The sequence below is a fragment of the Capricornis sumatraensis genome, chromosome 2, assembly GCF_032405125.1.
Source record: "Capricornis sumatraensis isolate serow.1 chromosome 2, serow.2, whole genome shotgun sequence".
Lineage (NCBI taxonomy): Eukaryota > Metazoa > Chordata > Mammalia > Artiodactyla > Bovidae > Capricornis > Capricornis sumatraensis.
Window position 1 is genome coordinate 104,687,974 of NC_091070.1, and position 21,210 is coordinate 104,709,183.

The window sequence follows — 21,210 nt, forward strand, 5'->3', positions numbered from 1 at the left end:
AGGAGCCACAAGAGATGTGGGTTTGATCCCTGAGTAGGGAAGATCCCCTGAAAGAGGGAATGGCAACCCACTCCAGTATTCTTGCCTGGAGAATCGCTATGGACAGAGGAGCCTGTTGCACTATAGTCCATGAGATGGCAAAGAATCGGACACAAGAGAAGCAACTTAGCACACACTGCACTCGAAGACTCCTTACTAGCTAAACTTTAAGTCTCATCTCCCAACTTGACTTCAAAACATTTTCCAAAGTGTTTATCAGTTGTCGCTTGAAAAAACAGTGCCGCATTCAAATAAGATAGGGAAATCATAGGTTATAACATTGAACAAATTTCTTTCTTCTATTATTATTTTATATTGAAGTATAATCAACTTAAAATATTACATTAGCTTCAGGTATACAACAGAGTGATTCTATATTTCTCTACATTATAAAATGATCACCACTTTAAGACTGGTAACCGTATGTTACCATACAAAGTTATTGCAATATTATTGATTGTATTCCCTGTGTTGTACATTATACCCCTGTGACTCTTTTATTTTGTACCTGGAAGTTTGTGCTTCTAATCTCCCTCACTTGAACAGATTTCTTTACTGCAGCACTTACTTGAGCTCTAAATGTGCTAATAATTATTGTTATTTCCAGGAGAAGGATATATTAAATAGAATCTTTTTTTTTAATAAGGAACATCTTCCAAAATCAGTGTTCCAAGAGTCATAATTTGGAAACAAACTTAGTTGTTTTGAGTGTGGTCCGAGGACTACATGAGTCGCCTGGATCAGAATTGTCTGGATGCTTTTTATGACATTCAAGATGATAGCTATGTCTCCATATGTCTGAAGCTCCTCTACGAGAAGATAAGGGAGAGCGGTCTTTGAAAGAACATGAAGAAATTAACATGTGAGAGTGTCAGAGCAGAAGAACCGAGGGGGCCTCTTTCTAACACTTTAGGGCCACTGTATTATTGCTGCACTCTTTAGCATGTTCTATGATAGAGAAATAAATGTCTTTCTTATATAAGCATCTGCTATCTTTGCCTTCGATAATACAACCAAGCACGCTGCTGCTGCTGCTGCTGCTTAGTCGCTTCAGTTGTGTCTGACTCCTTGCAACCCCATGGACTGTAGTCTGCTCCTTGTCATGGGAGAATCTGTCCATGGGATTCTCCAGGCAAGAATACTGGAGTGGGTTGCCATGCCCTCCTCCAGGGGATCTTCCTGATCCAGGGATCGAACTCTGGTCTCCTGCACTGCAGGCAGATTGTTTACCAGTGCCACCAGGGAAGCCCAACCAAGCATGATACCTAATTAATTCAGAGGTAAAGAGAATTAATTCAGAAGTAAAATTAATTCACAAAGTCACTTTGTGACTAGTTATGGTGTGGTTAATTTAACTCTGTTGTTTATCATATGGAATAGCTTTCTCTGTTGTGCTTTCCTGCCAAAGTAAAAAAAAAATACAACTTTCTTCTCAAAGTCTGTGTTACCTATTTGAACTTAAAACTTGTTTTAAACACTGATCTAGAAGAAGAAAGAAATGCAAACCTCATAATCTGTATGAAGATTTAGGTTTGGGAGATGTGTACCAGATAATCTAAGAAAGTTATGCTCAGCTAGGAGATATTGATAAATAGATAAATAAATATGTACTTCCCTGGTTGCTCAGACGCTAAACAATCTGCCTGCAATTTAGGAGAGCTGGGTTCCATCCCTGGGTTGGGAAGATCCCTTGGAGGAGGGAATGGCTACCCACTCCAGTATTCTAGCCTGGAAAATTCCATGGACAGAGGAGCTGGGCGGACTACAGTCCTTGGGGTCTCAAAGAGTCAGACAAGACTGAGCAACTAACACTTTCACTTTCTTTCATTACACACACACACACACACACACACACACACACACACACACGCCCTGGCGTGGTATGTGTGATCTTTTGATCTTAGTTCCTCCATCAGGGGTTCAGCGGTGTCTAGTGCAGTGGAAACGAGGAGTCCTAATCACTGGATCTAATCCTCCCCTTTCGTTAGACGGAATGATCAGAAGACAGACCCTAGGCTGATTACATGTAGTGATGTACCTGAAAACTCTTGCTTTAAATACTGAGCTTCTCTGGTGGCTCAGATGGTAAAGCGTCTGCGCAGTACGGGAGGCCTGGGTTCGATCCCTGGGTTGGGAAGGTCCCCTGGAGAAGGAAATGGCAACCCACTCCAGTACTCTTGCCTGGGAAATTCCATGGACTGAGGAGCCTGGTGGGCTACAGTCCATGGGCTCGCAAAGAGTCGGACACGACTGAGCGACTTCATTTTCACTTTCTGGAAGAAGAAAGGGAAAAATGAGACCGTGAGGGGGAGAAGGCGAGTGCGTGGGCGTGCGTGCGTTTACATGTAAGACTCCGGTGTGCCACCCAGCCTCTAGGCTAAGCGAGGGGCGGACCTGGACCACTGACTAGCCAACTGACTGCACGGAAAAGTCTTGCAAACTCCGCCCCGGAAGGCCGGCCCTCGTCTCAGTTCAGTTCAGTTCAGTAGCTCAGTCGTGTCCGACTCTGCGACCCCATGAATCGCAGCACGCCAGGCCTCCCTGTCCATCACCAACTCCCAGAGTTCACTCAGACTCGCGTCCATCGAGTCCGTGATGCCACCCAGCCATCTCATCCTCTGTCGTCCGCTTCTCCTCCTGCCCCAGGGCCCTCAACTCTAGTCCGGGCGCGCCCCTCCCTCAGCCCGCGTCTTGCCTCGGCCCCGCCCCTCCCCGCTGCCCCGCCCCTCCCGCGGCCCCGCCCCTCCCCCAGCCCGCGTCTTGCCCCGCTCTCCCGCGGCCCCTCCCCTCTCCGCGGCCCCTCCCCTCTCCGCGGGCCAGTCCTCCCGCGGCCCCGCCCCTCTGGCTTGGCCCTCTCCGCCGCTTCTGCCCCCCATGTTTCTTCGCGCTGGCCTGGCCGCACTGTGTACGCTTTCCCGAAGCCTCAGGCCTGCTTCTGCTCCGATCGCCGCCATGAGCACTGGCACCTTCGTTGTGTCGCAGCCGCTCAATTACCGTGGCGGGGCCCGCGTGGAGCCAGTGGATGCCTCCGGCACCGAGAAGGCTTTCGAGCCAGCAACCGGTAACGGGGTCGGAGGGAAGCTGCGGGGGCCAGGGTAGGGGCGAGGCTGTGGCGCGGACTGACGCTCCCCCGGCCCAGGGGTGAAACCTGTTCTAACTTCCTGAAGCTTCATGTAGTGCACTGAACAGACGTTTATTGAGCACGGTAAGTGATGGTGTAGAGTATAAAGTTATCTGTGTAGGCAGCTAAGGATGCTGCGCAAACACGAGAGCTTCTGGACCGGGGCAGGAAGGAGTCGTAGAAAAGGGGAGCAGCTCGTGAGTTGCGCGGTGGGGTCAGGATTAATTTCACAACAGCCTGAACAGAGTCCACAGAGCCCGGGTGGGTAAGGTAGTGTCTTTGTGTTAATTATTAATTTTAAAGGTAGGACCTCAGTAATGTCTAAAGCGGTGCACTTAGAAGAGTTCTAGGACAGGGTGAAAAGAAATACTTGAGCCAAAATGGAGGAGCATGCACAGATGGTTGTAATGAGCGTGAATGACTACTTTGTTGCCATCCCCTAGTGTTAAAGTATTTCCGGACACGAACCAGAGCTGGGAAAGGGAAATAAAAAATTCTGCTTTTATCTAGTGTTTAATGTGTGCCAAGCACTGTGCCAGACCTTGGGAAGTCCAAAGATCACAAAGCAAGTGAGGAAGAGGAGGAGGTTTTTTGTTTTGTTTTTGTTTCGCTGGGTTTAATGTTTGCGAGGAGAGAAATATAAATGTTTGTGCAAACCAAATATTATATCCCCAGATGAATAAAACTGAATTTCAAGAGACTGGAGAATTCAGGTGTGATCAATTACACCTTCCTGCTCTGCCACTTGTCCCAGCAGGAAGGGGCCACAGCCACCATCAGGCTCTCCTTTAGGCCTCTTGATTTCCCACTCCCATATTGATACAAAAGAAAGAAAAATTGCTCTTTATTTTAACTGCCTACAGCGTGTGCTGTGTGATTCTTAGCCACTGCCTCTATCAATTGGCTACTCAAATTTATAATACAGGTTTGTGAAATCTCTGGAAAAAGCAGAGTCCCAAATGTTCTTGTGGGAGGGGAGACCCTTAACTGACATCCTAGAGATTTCTTTTTAGTAGTGTCAGTCACAGCCCTTAGGATTTGGGTCTAGAAAAACTGATCATTTCATATTTTGCCCAGTATAGGGAATAGGATTGAAGTAAGAAAATGAAATGGGCTTCCGAGGTGGCCCAGTGGTAAAGAATGCACCTGCCAGTGCAGGAGATGTGGGTTGGATCCCTAGGTCTGGAGGATCCCCTGGAGTTGGAAATGGCACCCCACTCCAGTATTCTTGCCTGGAAAATCCCATGGACAGAGGAGCCTGGCAGGCTACAGTCCATGGGGTCACGAAGAGTCAGACATGACTTAGTAACTAAACAACAAAAACAACAAGAAAATGAGAGAGTGGGATTTTTCCCCTCATATTTGAGGAAAAAATGTTCTTGCTTTTAGGAATATCTTTTCTTGATACTCTATTTATTAACCATGTTCATCAAGTATCAGTAGTATTATATGACTTACAAAGAACACAGACCAGTGATTTAAAATCAGAGTTCATAACCCAGGAGACTGAATACTTTGATTTTGCAAGACCTCTGATATTCTGAAACACTGTTAAGGAGCATTGTGAAATAATTGATAGGAAGTTAACCTTAGTAAACCCAAGTGTAAAGAGGGCAGGAGTTCTTACCCCAAAGTTCAAGGTGGGCTAGGCAAGAGACACAGTCAGTACATTTTTCTGAAGACAAGTCTTCAACTTTTATTAGATTGTTTAAAAGATAAGCTGTTGGTTTAGGGGTAGTCACTAAATCAGACTATACTTAAAGACAGGAAGAGGATCACTAAAAGGAAAATGGATACACAAAACTTCATTTAAAATATGTGGCAAACATTTGAAGTTAACACTCAGTTTCCCTGTATTTATAGGTAGAGTGATAGCTACTTTCACATGTTCGGGAGAAAAGGAAGTAAATTTGGCTGTTCAGGATGCAAAGGCTGCCTTTAAAATATGGAGTCAGAAATCTGGCATGGAGCGTTGCCGAATCCTTTTGGAGGCTGCCAGGATAATAAGGGTATGTTTTAATTTAATCTCTTCCAGAAAAGTCCTCTTGCATTGCTCTGTGATTTTTTTTGTGATGATTTGCAATTAAGACTGATGCATTAAGTGACACCTTTTTGATGAGATCCAAAAACATTTCCATATGCTCACTTTGATACGTACAACAAGCTTTCCTTCAGTGATTTTCTTTCTGGCTCTTGGCTCCTTGTGACATCTCCCTGAGCAGGCTTTCTTTTCCTTCTTTGTTGTTGTGATAATGTATCCTTTGTCGCTTGTCTCCTTTTCTTTTTAACTATCTGTTCTTGTTCCCTATTAGTCTTTCCTCTGATGACGCTTACGTTCACTTTTCTTTCTCAGGTTAATTTTCTGCCCTAGTTGCCTAGAAGATTTCATAGATTCATTCCTGTTCCCCTCTTATGAAGTAAAGTTTAGCTTTTTACAGTCTTAAAAGGCAAAGGCACTAGATTGTCTTTACAGAAAATTAGAAAATTCAGAGGACATACACCAAAATATAAATCAGGGATATCTCTCAGTGTAGGACTGTGATGACTTTTTTCCTCATCAGTGTGTTATGTCAGAAACTGGGGGTCTGACAGTTACCCTGTTTACAAGGTTATATGGGTATTCTGACAAGAAACATAAAGTTTTCTGGATTAGAGAGAGAAGGAGAGTTTATTACTCACAGCAAAATACTTTAGCACTAGTTTTCTGAGCTCCAGTCCCCATGGGGTGATGCGGTAAGTGCATACAGTGGGTTGCACTGTAGGAGAGGAACCCCAAAATTAAGAGACTCAACTTATAAGGGGCACATCTGCCCATTCTCTCCTTTGGAGAAAGGTTACTTGTTAAGGTTAATGAGATGTAACTCACTGAGCAGATCTCCAAGGTTAAGGAGAAAGGTATCACTGGATTTATTACCCTGGAATGTAAGCAGATGTCTCCAAGAACAGGAAGTAGAGAGCTTTTTATCTCCACATCTCATCAGAGACCTCCGTCTTTGGGGAGATGCTGTCTCTGCCTTCCAAGGCCTTTGCTTTTCAGTCAGCTTGCCAGTGGCCTTTGCAGAAAGCCTACACCATGCAGTAATGTCAAGATATTCCTGGAGAATTTTCTCCCAACAGGGTATTTTCTTTTATCAAAATTTATTTTTAATTTGGTAGATTAAAAGTTGTAACTCAAAGCTGATAATTTTTTATTCTAATTTGCCTCTCACTTTTGCTTGTGCATAAGCATTTGGTTTGTTTACCTTCTTAAGAACTGGCTCTTTTATTATTATAAAGTTATTTTAAAAATCCTGAGTAGTACCTATTTTTTTTTTGTGCTCTGAAATCGACTAATGTTAATTTTCTTTTCCTTTAAACTCTTCATTCCGTTTTCTTTAATATTTTATACAATTTTTTACAGTCAAAAATATATTACTGTCTTTCTTGAAAGCTCTTGTCTGATGATCATGGCCTGAATCTACCTTTGCTGATGTTGTTTTTGTTCAGTTACTAAGTCCTGCCTGGCTTTTTGCAATCCCATGGACTTTAGCTCTCCAGGCTTCTCTGTCCATGGATTTCCCAGGCAAGAATTCTAGAGTGAGTTGCCATTTCCTTGTCAAGGGAATCTTCCAGGACTGATGATCAAACCTGCATCTCCTGCATTGGCAGGCAGATTCTTTAGCCCTGAGCCACCAGGGAATCCCTGGATCTACCTTTACCTGAAATTATTCTATAACTGAATAGACCCCACCCTCTGACCACAACCTACAGTTTAGCCCTTGGTTGTTTTCTTTCAGTGATTTTTCAAGTTAATCATGATCTATAGTTCCTTGCCCTTTGCATTTTTAAACTACGCACAATTATCTTCTATAAGATAAAAATATTTATATTTACTCACATTTTTAACGTAACTAGTGTTCTTCATTCCTTTGGGAAGGCCCAGATTTCTATGTTGCCATTTTTATTTCTGTTAGAAGAAATCCCTTAGCATGTTTCATAGTGCAGGTTTAGTGCAGTGTTCTTTTAGCTTTTGTATGTCTGAAGAGTCTTCATTTCACTTTCAGTATTCCTTTATTTATATTAGTTCTAAACTTTTCCGTATTTTGGTCTCGGCCGTGCTGTCCTCGCTGTTGTGGGCGGGCTTTCTGGAGCTGCTGCAGGCAGAGGCTGCCCTGTAGTTGCAGTGTGCAGGCTCCTCATTGCCGGGGTTGCTTGTGTTGCAAATCACGGGCTCTAGGGCTTGCAGGCTTCAGAGGTTGCTGTTGTTAGGGCTCAGTGCTCAAAGCTTGTGGGCTCTGGAGTGGCGCTTGGCCTTAGCTGCCCCGAGGCATGTGGAATCTTCCTAGACCCGCCATCAAAGCCATATCCCCTGAATTGCAGGCAGATTCTTTACCACTGGACCACCAGGGATGTCCTTGCTTTCATTTTCAAAAACAGTTCTAGATAAATAATTCTAGATTGACAGATTTTTCTTCCAGTGCTTTTAAGATGTTGCATTGCTGTCTTCTGGCTTGTTTTGTTTCAGAAGAGAAGTCTGCTGTCATTCTTATTTTCCTTTTATTAAATATTTTTTACCTCTCTGGCTGCTTTTAAGATTTTCTTCTTATCATCAGTTTTAAACAAGTTCATGTCTTTTGATGCAGCTTTCTTTATATTTCTTTTGTTTGGAGTTTCTCTTGAATTTGTACATACATAGTTAAATTTGGAAGAATTATGGCTATTATTATTATTTTTTAAATTTATATATATATTTTAAATATTACTTCTTTAGATATTTCTTCTGCCCCCAGTCTTCTATTTCCTCTTCTTCAGAGCCTCCAATTACATATACCTCAGGCTACTTGAAACTGTTCTGCAGCTCACTAATGATCTGTTCATTTCTTCTCATTTTTCCTCTCTGTTTCATTTTGGGTAATTCCATTGTTACGGGTAAAGTTCGCCCACCTTTTCTTCCATCGCGTCTGATCTGCTGTTAATCCCGTCTGGTGTATTTTTCGTCTCTAGAAGAGCAACCTGAGTCTTTTTTGTTGTTGTTCCATGTTGCTCCTTAACGTGTTCGTGTTTTCCTCTACTTTCTTGAATACATAGAATATAGTAATAATAACTTTTAATATCCCCATCTACTAATGGTGACATCTACCAGTTCTGAGTCTGTTTCTATGGATTGACTTTTTCCTCCTGGTTAGGTGTTATGTAACTTTGCTGTTTTGCATGACTGTTTTTTTTTTTTTTCCTCCTGGTTAAATGTTATGTAACTTTCCTATCTTTTGCATGTCTAGTAATTTGTTATCACTAGACATTGTGAATTTTATGTGTTGGATGCTGAATATTCTTGTACTTAAAAACATTAATGAGCTTTGTTCTGTGACACAGTGAAGTTACTTGGAATTAGTTTGATCCTTGCAAGACTTGTTTCTGTGCTTTGTTAGGTGTGATCAGAACAGCTAATTTTCCCCCACTATTGAATACCCTTCTGAATACCTAGCTTGATGCTCTGTGTACTAGTGAGGTTTTTCTTAACATGGCTGGTGGGAACGTGAACTATTCATGCCCCTGTGTGAGTTCTAGGGATTTTGTTTTGTTTTGTTTTCACCTTCTTGGTTAGTGTTTTCCTAGCCTTGGGTAGGGTCCTCACACTGACCAGTTCTCAGATGAAGACTTAAGGGGGATCTCTGGGATATTCTGTGCAGCTCTCTTCTCTCCTATCCCTAGAGTGCATACTGTAGCCATCACATAGTCCTTGAACTCCCAACCTGTTTCCTTAACTCAGAGTATCTCTTGGGCCCCACCTAAGGCCCTCTTACTGGCTCTCTGATACTCTTTCCAGGCAGCAGGCAGGAACACATGTAGGGCTCACCTCATTTGTTTCCTTCTCTCAGGGATCACTGTCCTGAGCTGTCCAATGTCCAGTGTCTGAAAATTGTTGTTTTGTAAAAATTGTTGTTTTGTGTATTTTATCTGGTATTTTTAGTTGCTGAAGGATGGAGCCTAATCTGATCCCTGTTACTCTACCTTAGCTGGAAGCCCATTGACTCCTAGTGAAATGAACAGTTTTTGGTATGTGTATTAGTCTTAGGCTTCCCTTTTCACTTTGAATCTTTTGATGCTTTTTATCAAATTATAAAGATCTTAATGGTAGGCGCCAATCATTTCTAAGTTGGAGCCTCCTTAGGAAAGTCGCTGTCATTTGGCTTTAAAAGGAGAGAGAAATGTATTTTAAAACTATAATGTATTTTACCACTATTTACATATAGAAAAGAGTGCGTGTGTAGATTATGCACTTGCCTTCAGCCATTCTTTTGCTCAGCTCTGCCTCTTGAAGCAAGCCGGGGCTCACGCTTATTAGAGTTGAACAGGCATGGCTTTGCTCATGCGGTTCTCTTATAAAAAAGCTAGACACTTACGCTTGCTTGGTGGCTTGAAATGAAGGAGGGGAATGGGGCTTTTCTTCTTCCCTTTTACCCAGTGGACCCGTGGTCAGGTCACATGAGAAGCGGGGTGGCCGAGAGAGGGATAGGGTAGATGTGAAGCACATGTTTCCCAAGAGATGCTTCTGGAAGTGCATTGTCAGGGTGGACAGTTTTGTTTTGTGGTGGCTCTTGTAGCTAGTAGGGGCAGGAAGCTTACATTGTTTCCCCTTTCCCTTCCGCCCTCCTTATCCCAGGAGGGTAAAGGAATCCCATTTCCCTGAATGCAGAATTAAGTGTTAGAGATTCACTTGGACTGCTTGATAGTTTTCATCAGGGTCTTTTTTTATGATCCTTGTAAGATACGTCAAAAGGCCCCACAGTGGCTTTCTAGAAATAACCTTTTGCATGAGGATAGAGGATGCTGGAATAAGACAAAAAAAATTTCAAAAGACCAGCCAATAGATTGAATTTTCTCTTTGAGTTGAAACCTTGAAACAGTCCTCAAAACTAATTGTCTGTCCATTCTTTACCAAAAAAAAAAAATCTTAGTGAAACTTCCTTTCATAGTAAATATTCCAAGGCTTTTCAGCAATAGTCATAGATTAATTCCCGTCTGTTCACTCTTGTATTACTGTGGAAGACAACAGCATTTCACTTTTGTTAGTTTAATATTTCTTCATGTGTTTGAAGTGTAACATACTGATTTCATCAGTGTGTTTATGCTGATTAGTGAACTGAAATAAAAAGACGCTTACTCCTTGGAAGAAAAGTTATGACCAACCTAGATAGCATATTCAAAAGCAGAGACATTACTTTGCCGACTAAGGTCCGTCTAGTCAAGGCTATGGTTTTTCTAGTGGTCATGTATGGATGTGAGAGTTGGACTGTGAAGAAGGCTGAGCGCCGAAGAATTGATGCTTTTGAACTGCAGTGTTGGAGAAGACTCTTGAGAGTCCCTTGGACTGCAAGGAGATCCAACCAGTCCATTCTGAAGGAGATCAACCCTGGGATTTCTTTGGAGGGAATGATGCTGAAGCTGAAACTCCAGTACTTTGGCCACCTCATGCGAAGAGTTGACTCATTGGAAAAGACTCTGATGCTGGGAGGGATTGGGGGCAGGAGGAGAAGGGGACGACCGAGGATGAGATGGCTGAATGGCCTCATTGACTCGATGGACGGGAGTCTGAGTGAACTCCGGGAGTTGGTGATGGACAGGGAGGCCTGGCTTGCTGCGATTCATGGGGTTGCAAAGAGTCAGACACAACTGAGCGACTGAACTGAAGTGAACTGACCTACTTCCTCTTCAGGGACTAGTTCCCCTCTTGCATTCTAGAAATGAAGTTTAAGTCACATGGTTGATCATGCCTTTTGAAAATGTGTTTTACATTGATCATACTCAATACATCCAAGAAGTGGGATGATTCACACCTGGTTAAAGAACTGCTACATCAGAACTGATGGCTTGTTGTTTTCCTAGGTACCCTCTTTCCAGTGTCAGTAACGGGGAAACAAATTCATTGTTAAAAAGTTGTTTTGGTGAGTAGAGAATCAGGAAAGAGAAGGTAAATTGTTGGTTTGAAAGGCAATTTAATTTAGATTGTGTTTGGATGTAAACAAATCATCCTTTCTGAAGAAACATGTCTATTCAATAATTGCAGAATTTGTTTAGAACTTACTAACTTCCTTTTTAGGAAGTGAGCTCCTTGAAGGAAAAGACTGCATCTGTCCTTTTTCTTAGTAAAAAGTGTGAAATGATTTTCTAGCTCCACTTCGCTTGGTTGTTGTTCTGGGGTTTTCTCCTGTTACTTCATCTGGAACATGTTTCTCTGCTGTCTCCTCTGTCTAGGGAGTTGTGCCTCTTGTTCTGGTATCTGCCGCCTCATGGATGAGGCTGGTTTAGAGGCTTGTGCAGGCTTCCTGGAGGGAGGGGCTGGTTCCTGCCTACTGGTGGGTGGGTCTGGGTCTTAGCCCTCTGGTGGGCAGGGGCGTGTCAAGCGATATGTCTATAGAGGTGGCTTTAGGCTCAGGAAGACTTTAGGCAGCCTGTCTGCTGGTGGATGGGGCTGTGTTTCTGCCCTGTTGATTGTTTGGCCTGAGGCATCCCAGCACTGGGGCCTGTAGGCTGTTGGGGGAGCCAGCTCTTGGTGCCAAAATATCAGACTTCAGGAGAGCTCATGCCAATGAGTATTCTATGGTTCCTCTGCCACTGATGTCCTTGTCCCCTCTGTAAACCGAAGCCAGCCACCCTCCACCTTCTCAGAAGACACTCAAAGACCAGCAGGTAGGTCTGACCCAGGCTCCTATGGAGTCACTCGCTGCTTTTTTCCTTGGCTTCTGGTGTGCATGAGATCTTCTGTGCATCCTCCAAGAGTGAAGTTTTTAATCTCTTCCATTCCTGTGGAGTCTCTATAATTAAGACCCACTGGTCTTCAAAGCCAAATGCTCTGGGGCTCCTCCTCCTGATGCCAGTCTTCCAGGCTGGGGTGCTTGATGTGGGGCTCAGAACTCTCACTCCTGTGGGAGAACCTCTGAAATATAATTATTTTCCAATTTGTGTGTCACCTACTTGGTGAGTCGGAGAAGGCAATGGCAACCCACTCCAGTACTCTTGCCTGGAGAATCTCAGGGACGGGGGAGCCTGGTGGGCTGCCGTCTATGGGGTCGCACAGAGTCGGACACGACTGAAGCGACTTAGCAGCAGTAGCAGCAGTACCTGGTGAGTATGGGATTTGACTAGATTAGCAGTGTGCCGCTCCCCACCATCTTGTTGTAACTTCTTTGTCTTTGGGTGCAGAATAGCTTTTCTGGTAGGCTCTGGTCTTTCTTGTTGATGGCTGTTGAGCAGTTAGTTGTGATTTTGGTGTTTTCATGAACGGAGCTGAGCTCAAGTCCTACTTCGTCAACTTTTCTGGAATCCAACAAATATGGAATGAATGGATCGAAGCACTTCATACCTCTGGTCTTTGTAGAAATAGACCGTGTCCAATTATCATTACCAAAGTGCTGTTTCCTGTATTTCATCCTTCCATGCTTTCTCAGGTCTGTACTTGGTAGCTCTTGTGTTAGACGCTTGTATTCATTTCTGTTGCCATTTCATTTTACTTCTGGTCAGCCATACTGATGGTCAGTTTTAGTAACAGATGCATCTTTCTTGTCGATTGTTCAATTCATGTTTTATGTGCAGATTTTGACCACATTTTTTTTAAATTAAAATCAGATCTGTAATAGCAAATACCTATTTCTTACATACTCAGATCTTCTAAATAATTTTATTTATTTTCGGCTGTGCTACGTCTTTGTTGCCATGCGGACTTTTCTCTAGTTGCGGTGAGCAGGGGCTGCTCTTCGTTGCAGCGTGCAGTCTTCTCACGTCAGTAGCTGCTCTTGTTGCAGAGCAGGGGCTCGAGAGCGCTGGGGCTTCAGCAGCTGTGGCACATGGACGCAGTATTTCCAGCTCCCCAGCTCTAGACCCTAGGTCGACAGTTGTGGTGGATAGGCTTAGTTGCTTCACGGCATCTTCCCAGATCAGGGACTGAACCTGTGTCGAGACACAGGTTGGTGCCAGAGTAATTGCAGTTTTGCATTGGTGAACTTTGCCATTTGATCCTGGATTATATTCTTAAATGTGGTTATGTTATGCATCATTTTAATGCACATTTCTCTCTTTGTGTGTGTGTGTGTGTTTTTTTTTTTGCTAATGACTTATTGCTTGCTGTTTATTTTATATTTATTTTAGACTATAGAAATGATGTTAGACAAAAAGCAAATTCGAGTGACATTTTTATTAGCATTCAAAATGGGTCATAAAGGAGTGGAGACAACTTGCAACAACGTGCTTGGCCCAGGAACTGCCAATGAATATACAGTGCAGCGGTGGCTCAAGAGGTTTTGCAAAGCAGATGAGAGTCTTGAGGATGAGGAGCATAGTGGCTGGCCCTCTGAATAAGAGCCATTATTGAAGCTGATCCTCTTACAACCACACGAGAAATTACACAAGAACTCAAAGTTGATTGTTCTATGATCATTTGGCGTTTGAAGCAGATTGGAAAGGTGAAAACACTTGATGAGTGGGTGCCTCATGAGCTGACCAAAAATTTTAAAAATCGTCGTTTTGAAGTGTTGTCCTCCATATTCTGTGCAACAGCAAACCATTTCTTGATCAGGATGTGATGTGCAATGGATTTTATATGACAACTAGCAACAACCAGCACAGTGGTGAGACCACGAAGAAGCTCCAGAGCACTGCCCAAAGCCAGATGTGCACCACAAAAGGTCATGGTCATTGTTAGGTGGTCTGCTGCTGGACTCATCCACTGTAGCTTTCTAAATCCCGGCAAAACCATTACATCTGAGAAGTATGCCCAGCAAGCTGATGTGATCCACTGAAAACTGCAATGCCTACCGCGGTGTTGGTCAACAGAAAGGGCCCAGCTCTCCATGACAGTGCCCGACTGCACAGTGTACAACCAAAAGCTGTACAAGCTGCAAAAGTTGAGAGAACTGGGCTACAAAGTTTTGCTTCATCTACCATATTCCATCTGACCCCTTGCCAACTGACGACCACTTCTTCAAGCATCTTGACAGCTTTTTGCAGGGAAAATGCTTTTGCAACCGGCAGGAAGCAGAAAATGCTTTCCAGGAGTTTGCTGAATCCTGAAGCATGGATTTTTATGCTCCAAGAATAAACAAACTTATTTCTTGTTGGCAAAAATGTGTTGACTGTCATGGTTCCTATTTTGATTAATAAAGATGTATTTGAGCGTAATTATAATTATTTAAAATGCATGGTCCAAAATTGCAATTACTTTTGTAGCAACCACTGAGCCACTAGGGAAACCCCCATATTCAAGTTTTTCATCTCTTTTGGGGACATTATTTAATTTTTCAGGTCTGATTTCCAAAATCTTTTTGTTCATTTTTGGGCCATCTGTAGTGCCTTTAAGTTCTGTAAACTACATCTGAAAACAGAATTTGAAAAGACAATTGATGAGTAATGAGCATCAGAAAATAATTATCTTGTGATTTTGGCATGCTGCATTTCTTTGGGTGAATTAAACCCCTTTGTGTTGATGTATATTTGGCTGTTTTGTGTACATGCAGTGTGTTAGTCACTCAGTCTTGTCTGACTCTTTGTGATCCCATGGCCTGCAGTCCTCCAGGTTCCTCTGTCCATGGAACTCTCCAGGCAAGAATATTGGAGTGGGTTTCCGTTCACTTCTCCAGGGGATCTTCCTGACCCAGGGATCGAACTCGGGTGTCCTGCATTGCGGGCAGATTCTTTACTGTCTGAGCCACCAGGAAAACCTCATGCACAAATATCTGTACATATTTTTGCAGGTGTACATATATAATATTTCTCAAAACAGTCCTTTTCTCACTAATCTTGGAATGAGGTGTTGGTCTTATATCTGTGAGTTACTTGATGGGGAGAACAGGGGACTATTTAGCAATGACTTTCATTTCTTCCAGATGTCACAGCCATTCCTTTCTGTTGGAAGTTCGGGCTGTTTCTGTTTTTAAAAATTAGGCAACGTATTCTGTTTTGATTGTTGAATATGTTGAGGTGTATGGTAATTTGTCTTCAATCTAGTCCTCTGTTTTGCCCAAAGGAACGGAAGGATGAAATCGCCACTGTGGAGACTGTCAACAACGGCAAGTCCATCTTTGAGGCCCGCTGGGACATTGACACTTCCTGGCAGTGCCTGGAGTACTACGCAGGGTTGGCGGGCTCCATGGCCGGTAAGCCCTCACCTGGCCTTCTGTGCCCAGCTTAAAGGAAGCAGGGCAGCAGAGCCTGGTGGAGTAGGGTACAGAGTTTGGAATTAAGACAGACCTGAGTTAAAATCTTGGACTTAACACTCTCTACTTGGGTGTCACTGAGAATTACTTTATTTAAACGGGAGATCGTCCCTATCTTATTGGTTATTAGAAGGATTAGATGAGATGAGGTATTGGGTTGTAGTTTTTCCATAACATTGTATGGAAAAACCTGAACAAACGTTTTGCCCAGCCCAGTATATAAAGCACCTAACCTTGCAGCTGAGGTGTAGACAAGATTGTGCAAAAACCAGTTCTTGCAAGACTCAGTGAGGGCATCATATTTCTTAGTTTTACTTACTCAGCAACAGATTTTCTTTTACTGTCTAGGAAGTGTCCATCAGTTCACATGTTAGCTGGGTTGGCCAGGCTCAGGAGGTCAGTGGGGTGAGAAGGCTGAGGTTGAGGGTCCTGGGACTGTTTAGCTGCCAAGTCTCTCCCCATTTCTGCTCCATTTCATCTGAGTTATGTAGTGGATGCTTGGTAAATCTTTAGGGGATTATATTGAGTTGAATGAACGTTAGTTAGCTTGAAGGATAATAAGGATTCTTAATGTGGAGAGAACATGCAGAAGCAGTGTGAGAATAACTAGAATGAACAAAAGACCAGAGGCGCGGTGAGCCCAGTGGCTGGGGGATGAGAGGTGGGTGGTCTGGCTGGAGTCCAGAGTGAGTCCAGGAGCTGGTGAACCCTTGGGGCAGGCAGCCCTACACTGTTCTCTGCCCTCTCTGTCCCCTTAGGCGAACACATCCAGCTCCCAGGTGGATCGTTTGGTTACACCCGAAGGGAACCACTAGGGGTGTGTGTTGGAATCGGAGCGTGGAACTACCCCTTTCAGATCGCCTGCTGGAAGTCGGCTCCAGCTCTGGCTTGTGGTAAGAATGGCTTATTCTTCTGCCTGTGAGCTACCCTTTCTCCCTGGCATAATTTCACCCCTGCCCCGCCCCCTAGGGAGCTTTGAGGTTATACATTATTCCCATTTTTATTTATTTTTGTTTATGGGAAGGAAGAAAGTTAATTTTGGTCTTGGAGATTTCATTATTATTTTTACTGTCAAATGAATTAGATTTGTGCTACTTGAAAGTTCTCTTCCTTTATGGACAAGAATTCTGAGCATCAATTTCTGTGTAGCAGGTAGCACTTGGGGATTTGACTTCATTTAGGAAGCAGAAAATAAACTTCTTCATTTGTGTCTTAAGAAAAATGAAAGACAAAGTTTCCATTAGAGAAGCTTTGGTTGATTAACAAAAAGATTTTTTGCACTATTTAAAGAGAAGAATCTGTGGGAAAAGAAGACATTATGTCTTAGAAAAAACTCTCAGGTTAAAAGAGCTCTAGTATTAAAACATTGTATTGAAATGCAGCTTTTTTCTTGTTGCCGCTTCATGTTCGTTTTACACATTTCTCTGTGATAGAGGAGAAATAGAATTAAGTTACTAGCCTTGCAGACTCTTGTCAAATTAATTAACTTTACTTATCTTCAGTTTCAGCTTTTATAAAATGGGTCTAATCATACCTACTTCATACTGCTGTTGCAAATGTTAAATGAGGTTAATATATGTGAAAAGCTGTAGATACATAAGGTATTACTGGTTGAGACATTGCAAGTGTGTGGCTTGGTCTGTTTCATGAGAGAAACTAAGGAGGGAAGAAAAAGATAGGTTTACTTATTAATAATAATTTGGGGCCTAGCATTTGATGGGGAACAGGAAACAGTTGTTTTTTTTAATTTTTAATTTTATATTGCATATAGCTGATTAACAGTGTTGTGATAATTTCAGGTGAACAGTGAAGGGACTCAGCCAGTCACATATACATGTATCCATTCTACCCCAAACTCCCCTCCCATCCAGGCTCCATATAACGTTGAGTAGAGTTCCATGTGCTCTGCAGTGGGTCCTTTTTGGTTACCAGTTTGAAGTATAGCAGTGTGTGCATGTTGATACCAAACTCCCTAACTGTCCCTTCCCTCCATCCTTCCCCGCTGGCAACCACAAGTTAGTTTTCTAAGTCTGTGAGTCTGTATCTGTTATTTTATAAATAAGCTCATTTGCATCATTTCTGTTTAGATTCCACATATAAGGGATGTCATACAGTGTTTCTCAACTGGAGTTGTTCTTGACGTGTCCTCCTTGTCCTGTCTTCAGAGGATCTTCAGCTTTAAAAAAATCTGTCTGTGTTTTTGTCTCTGTAATGCAGGTAACGCCATGGTCTTTAAGCCTTCTCCCTTCACGCCCGTGTCCGTGTTGCTGCTGGCTGAAATCTATACTGAGGCTGGAGTCCCTCCTGGGCTCTTCAACGTGGTGCAAGGAGGGGCTGCCACAGGCCAGTTCCTGTGTCAGCATCGTGATGTGGCCAAAGTCTCCTTCACTGGAAGCGTGCCCACCGGCTCAAAGGTGAGAGTGAAACAGTAGGGGCATCTGGTTATGACATCTTGATGCGGCTATGCCAGGCCTCCCCAGAGCGTGTGCTGGAGGCTTAGCCTCTGATTTTTCCTAGCTTGTATTGGCAGGGAGGCTGTACCTATTATTGGGCCAAGGTCTGAAGTGTACTTGAGAGGTGTGAAGGAGTAGTTAGAGCCGCTCAGTGTGTTAGGCCCACTGGAGACGAGAGTCGTCTTCTGCCTGTGTCTGAGAGGCCAGACCCTGGGCTGCAATTTGTATTCTTCGGTGACTTACCTCATCTGTAGCTGCCGCCTCTGAATAACGGGTGTTGTCCCAGTTTGTTCAGATTCATCGTTTTGACCTTAATTTGTGCTCTGAGTTCTGTCAGCCTGGAACACAGTTGCAGCAATACAAAAGAATTTCCTCCCATGACAGATGAATTGACAGGTTGTCTTAAATGAACTCCCTCTTCAGAATATGCAGTTCTGTAGATTCTCTTCAGTGTTCTGGAAAAGACTACTTCAAGCAGACTAAGGACAGAATAGATTGAGAACAAGGCTGCAGGTCACACGTAGTTCAACATGACTTTTCAGGGTCACAGTCTAGTTCACCTAGCATGTAATCTCATTGGTGTTAAACTTCTCGATGCTTTTGCTCTTATTCTGTAAGATCATGGAGATGTCTGCTAAAGGAATCAAACCTGTTACCCTGGAACTTGGAGGCAAGTCTCCACTTATCATCTTCTCAGATTGTGACATGAAGAATGCTGTAAAGGGTGCGCTGATGGCCAACTTCCTTACTCAAGGCGAGGTGTGTACCTGACCCTGAAAGAGGTTTAGAGGGAGTCTTCACCTTTCATGTCACAGCATGTTTGGTTTTTTTTAATTTATTTATTTTTTAATTTGAAGGATAATTGCTTTACAGAATTCTGTTGTTCTCTGTCAAACCTCAACATGCATCAGCCATAGGTATACATATATCCCCTCCCACAGCCTGTTTTAAAGCTTGTTGTTTTGAAATAATTTCAGACTTATAGAAAAGTTGCACAGATAATACGAAGAATTCCCATATACCTTTGAACCAGGTTCTTCAGTGTTAACATTTCATCACATTTACCATTCTGTCTGTCTTTTCATGGGTTTCCCTGGCGGCTCAGACAGTAAAGAGAATCTGCCTGCAATACAGGAGACCTGGGTTCAATCCCTGGGTCAGGAAGACCCCCTGGACAAGGGAATGGCAACCCACTCCAGTGTTCTTGCCTGGAGAACGCCATGACAGAGGATCCTTGTGGGCTACAGTCCCTGGGGTTGCAAAGAGTTGGACACGACTGAGCAGCTAACACTTTCACTTTTCACCTACTGTTCGTGCGTGCATATGTATGTTACTGTATTCTTCTGAACTGTTTGAAAGTTGCAGACAGAAGATCCGTAACCTCTTCATTCATATGTGTATTTCTCAAAAAAAGTGAAAGTGAGGTCGCTTAGCCATGTCCGACTCTTTGGGGCCCCATGGACTGTAGCCTACCAGGCTCCTCCATCCATGGGATTTTCCAGGCAAGAGTACTGGAGTGGGCTGCCATTTCCTTTTCCAGGGGATCTTCCTAGCCCAGGGATCTCCCTGCATTGCAGACAGATGCTTTACCATCTGAGCCACCAGGGAAGCCTACTGCCTCCTTTTGAATAAGCACAATATGGTTAGCAGAATCCGTAACTTGGTGTCAATGTAGTACTGTTATTCAATCATGACCCTTATTCAGATTTCTGCATTTGTTTGACTAATGTCCTTTTAGAAACAGCTTCTTCTTTGCTGGTTCAAGATTTAATCCAGGAAGATGTGTTACATTTATTTGTGGTGTCTGTTTAATCTCATTTAATCTGGAATAGTTCTAAAGTCATTCTGATCTTTCGGTACCTTGGCATTTTAGAAGAATCAACCCATTTATTTTGTAAAATGTTCCTCATTTGGGGTCGGTTTAGTTTTTTTTTTTTTTAATTGGATTTAGTTTATGGCTTTTTGGCAAACACCACAAAAAATGGTATTTTACAGGGGTGTCGTTGACTTTGATCGCCCACTTCAGTTGGGTCTTTATTAGGGAAGTTGCAGCTCTCTCCTTCGAGGTTAATAAATGTCCTGTGGGAGATCAGGTGAGACTACCTTGTTCCATGTCAAACTGGGATCTGCTAGTTTTAGCACCCTTTGATGTCCCCTAGCACATTGTTTTCTGGTGGTCACCAAGTGGTGAGCTTCCGGTTCTGTCATTCCTTCTACTTTATTTGGTTTACTGCCTGTTGCAAGAAAGAACTTTTTCCCCGCCTTCCTAGTTTGTTGTTCATTCATTTACTTTTATCAGCATGAACCCATGGATTCTAACCTCATTCTGTGAGTTACTGTTACTATTATTATTTATTTTGATGCTCAAATAATTGAAGATTCTGCTGGCGGGAGCCTCTTTCTGTGACTTTTTGATATGTTCCCATTGTTCTTTGAGCACTGTTTTACTTCCTGGCATAGCAAGGTGTTCTAAACACATCTTGTGCATTCTCTGGTGGAACTCTGGAATGAGCTATTTCTCTAAGAAGACTTGATTCCATTTAATGGCAAACGGTTTTTAGAAACGAAGATCTGGGTGCCAGATGTACTTGTTTCTGCTGGAGTATTATCGCTTCTGTGTCTTCTCAGAGTCCAGAGCCAGGGAATACATATTGATATTTGGCATATGTGTATGTATGCACACACACATCTATTTACATCTGTTTATGTTAATAGCTGTAAGTTTATACAGCTATTTCCAGTCATTCCAGTGTTACAAGGTTTATTTTAGCCTCCTCCTTCCATGTTCAGAATTTCCTTCTCTGATAGTGAAACATTTAGCATCCATTACTCACAATACATGTAATTGCTCAGTCCTAGAATATGTTTATAATAGTTTCAGATTTGTACTTGCATTACTGTGAAAAATAAACCTTCTAACTAGCTTGCAACCTTCTTTTTATAGTTCTTTTTGGTTTTAGCCAAAGGGTATATAGTTAAAATCTGTGTTCAGAAATTAATGGGTCAGTTCTTCTTTCACCACCCCCTTCAATATGGTTATGATATTCACTTTATTTTAAATTGAGATCTCATTTTAAAATTTATTATTTCATTTTTTTGGCTGCACCGCCCAGGATATAGGATCTTACTTAGTTTCCTGACCAGAGATTGAACCTGGAACCCAGCGGTGAAAGCATGGGGTCCTAACCACCGGACCACCAAGGAATTCCTCATTATTTGTGATTTTAAAGACAAACATTGACTGTGAAATGCTCTAGATTTTTATTAGACTCAAGATCTCAGTTCTTGATCTGTTTCTACTCTTCAATTCCTTCCACTCTTAACCTCCTGTTCTCAAAATATACAACCAAATTGAGCACCTGAGGTGAGAAAACAGGAGAAGTCTTATGAGTCATGTAGATCTATTAAT

The 21,210-nt window shown here is 42.8% G+C and overlaps 1 protein-coding gene across 1 annotated transcript in view; it reads left to right on the forward strand.

The window, feature by feature from the left end:
• Nucleotides 1-2,905: 2,905 nt before the first annotated feature.
• The window catches only part of ALDH9A1 (aldehyde dehydrogenase 9 family member A1), a 28,352-nt gene continuing 10,047 nt past the window's right edge, over nt 2,906-21,210 (forward strand). The window contains exons 1-6 of the mRNA XM_068964270.1: nt 2,906-3,100; nt 5,024-5,169; nt 15,159-15,288; nt 16,107-16,241; nt 17,566-17,762; nt 18,420-18,560. Of these exons, the coding sequence (XP_068820371.1) occupies nt 2,914-3,100; nt 5,024-5,169; nt 15,159-15,288; nt 16,107-16,241; nt 17,566-17,762; nt 18,420-18,560 (936 nt within the window). The 5' untranslated portion in view covers nt 2,906-2,913. The remainder of the gene's footprint in view (nt 3,101-5,023; nt 5,170-15,158; nt 15,289-16,106; nt 16,242-17,565; nt 17,763-18,419; nt 18,561-21,210) is intronic.